This window comes from Calonectris borealis, chromosome 3 (genome assembly GCF_964195595.1).
Source record: "Calonectris borealis chromosome 3, bCalBor7.hap1.2, whole genome shotgun sequence".
Classification (NCBI taxonomy): Eukaryota; Metazoa; Chordata; class Aves; order Procellariiformes; family Procellariidae; genus Calonectris; species Calonectris borealis.
In genome coordinates, this window is record NC_134314.1 from 93,080,462 (window position 1) to 93,088,216 (window position 7,755).

General features: G+C 43.7%; 1 protein-coding gene across 1 annotated transcript in view; it reads left to right on the forward strand.

Moving 5' to 3' along the window:
- RASGRP3 (RAS guanyl releasing protein 3) overlaps positions 1–6,118 on the forward strand; it is a 65,154-nt gene extending 59,036 nt beyond the window's left edge. Inside the window, exons 14-17 of the mRNA XM_075146702.1 lie at positions 614–650; positions 3,654–3,779; positions 4,317–4,681; positions 5,190–6,118. Coding sequence (XP_075002803.1) covers positions 614–650; positions 3,654–3,779; positions 4,317–4,681; positions 5,190–5,198 — 537 coding nt within the window. The 3' untranslated portion in view covers positions 5,199–6,118. The remainder of the gene's footprint in view (positions 1–613; positions 651–3,653; positions 3,780–4,316; positions 4,682–5,189) is intronic.
- Positions 6,119–7,755: the final 1,637 nt, after the last annotated feature.

Here is a 7,755-nt window from a genome sequence, read left to right on the forward strand (position 1 = left end):
TCCTAGAAGTTTTGCATTTGGTTGTTATGTACATCAACAAGGGCAGCTTCTGGGAGGAGGCAAAGATGGAATTTAATGTCTTTTCTGCCTGTTTCAATCTTCAACATTTTTTTTAATGGAAAAAGACAGGCAGACAAATCCAATTGCTATGGCTGAGTGTGCTGGTGACCAGTATGGCAACCAAGAACCTAATTTTTATCCCCAGTGGTGTTTTCTTCTGCTGTGTTTGAATGGCACGGGTCATTCATGTATCTGGAGAATGGATGTGCACTGGAAATTCCCTCGCAGATAACATTAAGTGAGCCTAAAAGCAGAACGTGCTCTGCTGGTTTCAGTAAGCTTGATATAATGGCAATTTTTCACCCATTCCTGGAAGCAAATGTCATCTGTGTCTCTCCTTCTCTGGTAGTCCCGCTGTAAGTAGTAGAAATAACGGGGAAGCCACACAAGTCTTATCACAATTAGAGGGGGAGGTCTGCCTAACAGGAAGGGTGTTAAGAGCAGTTGTATCCTGTTTGTGCTTTTGTAGCCATTGGTACTTCCTCATTGTGACCTTGTTTTCCTTCCGGCTTTCTTTTCTGATTCCTTGACGTTCTTTTGTCTTTCTTTGCAGCTCTGGGGTATAATCAAACAAGGCTACAAATGCAAAGGTAAATAAATATTGCATGGATTTTTCAAATTATAGGTGGTGGGTTTTAGCACAAGTAGGTCAAATGTATTTTTTACTAGGATGACATCTGTTCATCCAAATTTTGCTTATACACTTGGTACTGTCCGTGAACAGTGACTGTTGGTACGCTGCGAAGTCTCACTGCATTAGGGGACATAGCACTCAGTAGGAACACAAAGATTCTGTGAGCTAAAGGTCCAAAGCAGCCACCGACTCCGTGAAGTGTCACTTTCTACCAGCAAAGACCTTGCATCTTGGTGTCCTCATCCTAACACCGAGACATCCTGAAATATATCTGCTGAGACTTGGGGTCAGGAAAAGGTCTGCTGGCAATGCTGTCATGTACATCCGCATGCCTGTAGCGAAGCCTTACTGGTCTTGCAATGCAATAGCAGCTGAGCTAGAAATAGAGAAATAGTTAATTCCTAGACTGCCCAGCAGATCTCATTGCAAGATCTTCTGCAGACATTCAGCTTTAAAAAAATCCTAGAGCTCTTACAGCCCTCTCTGTTGCTTTCATAAAATGTTTAATTTCTTAGGCAGTACTTGCACCATATTGAGCAGGTCAGACCAAGAATGGCATTGTGGTGGTCCTCATTGGCTTTAAAGTCCTGTACCTATTTATTTCTCAAGCAGCCCAGCTCTGGCTAAAGGGCACTGTTGATTTTCACAGTTGTAGTTGCATCTCAGTTATTCATAGGGGAACATTCACGCTGGGGCTTCATAGTTGTATTTACATGTGCTCTTTTCCCTTAGTCTTACACTGGCTCCCAGGAGAAGGGTGAAGAATTGGCAGGGTTGTTTTTTAGGATACACCATATTCCTGTCTCCCTCTCCACCCACAAACATCTCTTCCTCAGAGAAGGGTGGGGAAAATGGCTAAACCAATGTATGTAATTCAGCTATTCCCGACCACTCTCACCTGAGCAGCTACGAAAGGGCTAGTTGCGGTCTATACTTTTACTGGTAGGATGAGGGAAGGAAGATAAGGTTTTGTCACAGCAGCCCTGTAAACTCCCCTTGAGATCTGAAAGCTGAGCTCTGTCCTGCATCATTGCTTGTAACGGCGGCTCAGTGGAGAGAGAGCAAAAGTGGTTCTGTAGAGCCAAAATTATAGGCAATGGAGCATGAGAGTAAGAGAGCAGAGCTGCTCGCTCACATCTTAAAGCGGTCAACAAATGTAATTAGTGCCTGCCCTTTGTTGCAGCAGCTACCAGCTGCTCTATATGCCAGCATCACTGGAGTGCTGCACCCATTATGGATAATTTCTGCCTTTAAGCACAGAGCTGTCATCTTCTGTTTTGAACCTCTGACACTGTGCTAGCCGGGGGAGGGAGGGGGTTCATCTGTTCAGTCTGCTGCTTACCCCAGCACTGTGGACAATGAGATAAAGCTAGACTGTGTGGTCTACAAGTGATGAAAGAGGTTCTCCATTGCCAAGAGAGGTCTTTATTGTATCGGGGGGAGGGGGAGGTACCTTTAGGGCAGACAAAACCACAGCTGGGCAGGTACTTCTGTATTAAACATATGATGATGGGAGATGGGTGATGGGAGAAACCAGAACTCTCACCTATCACGCTAGAGCTGCTGCCCTGAGCAGAATGGTCCTTTTAGCAGAGTTATAAACACAACGTTTTGGCAATGGCTCACCTAGAACAAAATGTTAGGTCATGTAGCAGCAACAGAGAAACAAGGGAGACGGAACTTTTCAAATAAGGGCAAGTGACACAGAGGAGAGAGACCCTGTGTTTGGGGCATCTTCCACTCTTTGGCCCTTGTAGATAAGATCCGTACTGCAGTCACACTTCAGGTAAATGTACCTAGTGATGAGTGTATCTGCAGTGAGGTTAGGTGTGCAGGCACTCAGCCAGTTTCATCCAGGTGGATGATACACGTCCACAGAGCTCACTCTGTGCTGATGTTGCTTGCTGAGCTACCTGGATGAGTTTTAACCTACAATGTTGTCCTGGTTTCGGCTGGGATAGAGTTGAATTTCATCCTAGTGCTGTGTTTTGGATTTAGTATGAGAAGAATGTTGATAACACACTGATGTTTTTAGTTGTTGCTAAGTACCCTCCTAGTCAAGGACTCTTCAGAGAGAGCATAGCCAGGACAGCTGGCCTAGCTGGCCAACGGGGTATTCCATACCATGTGACATCATGCTCAGTATATGAATGGTAGGCGTGGTCCAGGAAGTAGCGATCACTACTTGGTTATCGGTCAGCACAGATGGTGAGCAATTGCAGTCTGCATCACTCATTTTGTATATTCTATCATCATCATCATCATCATTATTATTGTTGTTGTTGTTATTGTTATTATTATTATTATTACTATTATTATTATTATTATTTTCCCTTCCTTTTCTGTTCTATTAAACTGTCTTTATCTCAACCACGAGTTTTTCTCACTCTTACCCTTCCGATTCTCTCCCCATCCCACTGGGCGGGGGGGGGGGGGGGGGGAGTGAGCGAGCGGCTGCGTGGTGTTTGGCTGCCTGCCGGGTTAAACCACAACAAATGGTCTACATTGACCTCCAGCTGTCTTTCCAGAGGCTCAGAGTATGGACGCTGCAGTGTCTTCTGACCAAGTGTGTTTACTATAATGGGTCCTGCTGGGTCAAATAAAAAAAAACCCAAACTTTTTTTGGAGACTCATGCAGTGGAGCAGAGGCTTTACTCATTGCATACACAGGATCATACCAGTAATTCCAGGTGTCTTCCTTGAAACTAATTTCTGATTAAAATATCATCCCCCTCTTCCCTTCTGCTGCCAGATTTCTGTTAATGGCTGCCATGGAAATGATCCATTTTTTGTAACGCGCTTCAGACCAAATGATCCATTTCTGTAACTCCCTTTGCACCTCTGTCAAAGTATTTGTTCCTTCAAAGTCCTTCCTGGTATCTGTCTGCTAATAGCCCTGAGGGATTACCAGAGAGTTGTGGCTTTCCATTTGATGACTTGATAATTCCTTTCTTTACAGATTGTGGTGCCAACTGTCATAAGCAATGCCGAGACCTGCTTGTGCTGGCGTGCAGGAAATTTTCCAGGGGAACCTCAGTAGGCAGCAACCATGGCTCTCTGCCTAGCAGTCCGTCTCTGCCTCCAGGTGAGAGCACTTTTGTTCCTATCTTAAACCATTTCTGGAATCCTCTCTAACAGCCAGTGTCCTTGCTGCCATTTTTAATTTTTCCTTTGTCTCAACGCACAGATCAGCACACGTACTTTCCACTGCGCTGTAGCTTGTGTTCAGTGCTCGGATTACAACATCTACTTCTGCAGTGATGGCCTTAGTCTCCTGCCTGAGGCTCCCTATCCTCTATACTGGCACCCCTATTCCAGCTGAAAAGAAATAAAATTACAATTAGGGAAATTGTACTTCTCCTTACAAGCCACTTAGGGGCAGGGGCTGGGAGACAAAGGGCACAATTCTAGCTCTGCCTTATCCCCTGGGCTTGCAGATGAAGGGAGAAGGAAATGTGCACACACAAGGCCACAATCAGTTTCCAAGCAGCGTATGGATATTGCTAATTATACCACTGTTTCATATAGGAGGTTACCTCCCCCCACCCCAGGCTTAAGTTATCTTTTTGTAAAGATCTTGAAGTAGTATATTTAAAATAAACAATTCCATCCTCTCTTTCAGTCCAAGATGAAGTATTTGAATTTCCCAGTGTTGCTGCAGAACACCAGGACCTCGATGGCAGAGCTATCACCCTCGTCACTGGCTCTTCACGGAAAATTTCGGTGCGGCTGCAGAGGGCAACCACCAGCCAAGCAACACAGACAGAACCACTGTGGCATGAGCCAGGCTGGAATGATTCAGGTTCCCATACTTTCCCCAAAATGAAGTCCAAGTTCCATGGCAAAGCTGGGAAGAACAAAGGCTTTGCAAAATGGGAGAACGAAAAGCCAAACGCGCAGGCTGATATAGAGCTAGATGCCGAGGCCCCACAACACATGCAGGATCACAATGGAATAGAAACCCTCCCAGAAAGACAAGAATCTGAGGTGAGTTGCAGAAGAAGCCAAGACAGTTTAAAATCTTCTAGAGTCTGAGGTCTCATAAGGTTATTTTATGAATTCCAGGACACTTTTTCATTCAAATTTTCCATTGCTTCTTGCACAAGAGTTACTTTCAGAAGAATGCCAAATCATCCACGGATACCTATTTTCTACACTGCAGTGTGCATTTACTGCAATGCTGTAACTGGGGCTTTGGCTCTTGGTGTCAGTGTGTGCTTTTAGGATTTGGGCACTTTTCTTTTTGAAAATCATTAAAATAGCCTGGTGGATATCTGACCAAACTCTGTGGTGTTGTACCCTTGCGATGCACCGTTCAGGGCTCCATGTTAGGTTCACCAGAACTAGCATTCTGATAAGTACAGGAGTCCAGGCTAGGGCAGGATATTGGTCCGATTTCTGGTGCTGTCACCCATAAAGTTTATACTTCCAAAGCCTAATGCTTTTATTGACCATCTTTGCTAGCGTGTAAGTGCCTATTCTCTTTTGGTTACAGGATAGCTGATTGCTCACCCTAGAGCACAGAAAAATGAAGATGACAACTATAATACAGCAAGTGTTGATGGACTGTCACAGACCACATTTGGCCATGAGAAGTTTTCCTGTACCTCGTACTTTTAAATTCAACCATTGCCCTGTTTTTTTAGCTGAAAGGTGTTATAAAGCACTATTTATTTTCTCACGAGTAAGCCATTTGGATGAACATTGCACGGACACAGCAGAATGGATCTCTGCGCTCACTGTTTTCTCTTGTATGACTTTTGTGGAAACTTCCTCTACATGCCAGCGAGGATATATTTGGCCTCCTTTAAATATACTGCATCATTTCAGTATGTCTGCCAGCAACAACAATGGTGAGGACAGAAGCCAAGCATCTAAGTTTGTTCGATAACACTCCTTTTCCAGAGGCTCGTAATGATCTTTTAAGGAAAGAAGTAGGTGTGTATGTTGATTAAATCTCAAACAAAAACCTTTCACAAAGTCCTCTATGCTGAAATTCTTTGCACACCTGGGGTTTTGATTTTTGGCCGTGTTTACATTGCTACAGTGAGCATATCGGTGTGCAGCACAGTGATACCAGTCCCCAGACTGGGGATCCTTCAAATAGGCAGCAGAATTCCAAGACACTATGCATATGTCTGGTTACACTGCAGTGGAGAGGGGTCCTCTCTGCCAGCGCTGATTATGGTAAAATTAGCATGTAATAAACACTTTAGTTTTAAGTGTGTGTGTATGTATGTGATACGGTTTTCTCTGGTTCGCAGCCTGCAGACGTTAAGACTAAATGTACTGAAAAGCAACCTCCAAATTAGCGGTTTGCTAATGTAGGATATAGCACCTGAACCTGTAATGGCCTGAGAAGCAGGTTTGAAGTGGCATTTCTCAGAAGTATTGAGTTACTTAAGGAGCATAGCCCTCATCTGGAAAAAGAGAGAAAAACAAAACACTGCAAAGTTCAAACATGAAAGGTGCATTCCAAATTGGCATACACGTATTATTCTTTTTACCCCATCTCCCCACAAAAATAGGTATGTATGGGGAGCACACTCTGAATTAATGCAACCCAATTATAAGATTTCCTACAAAATTCAAGTTATTGCATCCTTCACCATATTATAAGCCCTCAAGACCAGAGAGTACTTTCATAGACTTTCCTAACCAAAACTGACAGCTGCACTCCTCTGTGGTAATTTGACTGTAATCTGCACTGCGACTACATGACGCCTGCTCAGGTTTGCATCTTGAATCCTACAGGTTTCCTGTGTTTTCCAACACAACTAGTAATGATTGTAAATCTGGGGAAAGGAAAAAAAAAAAGAACACGCTCTTACTCTTTTAAACTCAGAGAAATATGCACTGCAGGGAGCACTGATTCCCAAGCTAGGATGAGGGCCAGAAGCATCCTTCACTCTTACTGCTGTGGGCAAAGAACAGGCATTAACAAAAATATGGTCTGTATTTCCTGTGGTGGATCAGGTGACAGGTCACAACAGGCTGACCGCACAGCTACCGTTACAGTGTACAGCTTGCACACGCTGAAAATGATGTGGTAGAGAATTTGAATAGAGAAATTTGGTTAAGATCCAGTCTGTTGATGGATCTGTTGAGATAAGCCTTTTAATGCTTTATAAATGAAATGTTCATGTGCAACTTCATTCTTAACATCACGTAAGCGTTTTAAACAGCGTTTACTCTGTAGACCTCAGCCTATTTCTTGCAGGCTTTTAAAAGTTAGTTGTAACTCTTGCTCTGAAAGGTACCTGCTTTCCTATTTCTATCAGGCCCACTAACCATGTCTGTCTTCATTTCGTTGTTGGATAAGAATGTTTCTCATACATAATCTTACCTTCTCACTTACCTACTCCCCAAGATACTTACAAGCTTCTTGCCTAAACTGTTTTAAAGGGTAGGTGCTCTATGTTCTTCAGAGGAAGGCCTTTTCAATGACACATTTTTTTCCATGTATACTGTCGTCAAGGCATAGACTCACATTTAAGCAAGAAAACTGACATCTTCTACAGAAGCAGCTCGCACTTTCTGGGGGACCATTCTACTAGCAAATAGACTGCTTAAGTTTCAACCGCTGTAGAGATTTCATCAACACATCTCTAGCAAGCCTGGTGGCTTTGGTCAGTTGCGTGCTTACCTCGGCAGCAGCTGCAGATGAAGCATAGACTGCAGGCTCACAGAGCTGATCCTTCTAAGCAAAATATTGCAGCGTCCAAGGAGGACTCATGCTAGGTGAAAATTTCAAGCACCTGCTCCTGCTGGAAACCCTTTGCTTTAGGCATTTCAGGGGAACAGGAAGAAGAAGGGGAACATTGAGAGTGTGTTGCCGGCAGTAAGTGTTCACAGCCATTGGAAAACTTGAGAAAAAGGCACTGGGTAGAAGTACAGCCTTTTTTCACCTCCCTGCTCCCCAAAAAGGCATAGACTTATCAAAGACAATATAATAATTAAAAAAAAAAAGCAGCAGAACACTGATCTTCTAGTTCCACAGCAAACACCTGAGTGGGGAGAGCTGACAGGGCATGAGCAACCTTTTTAAGAAGTTGGTATAA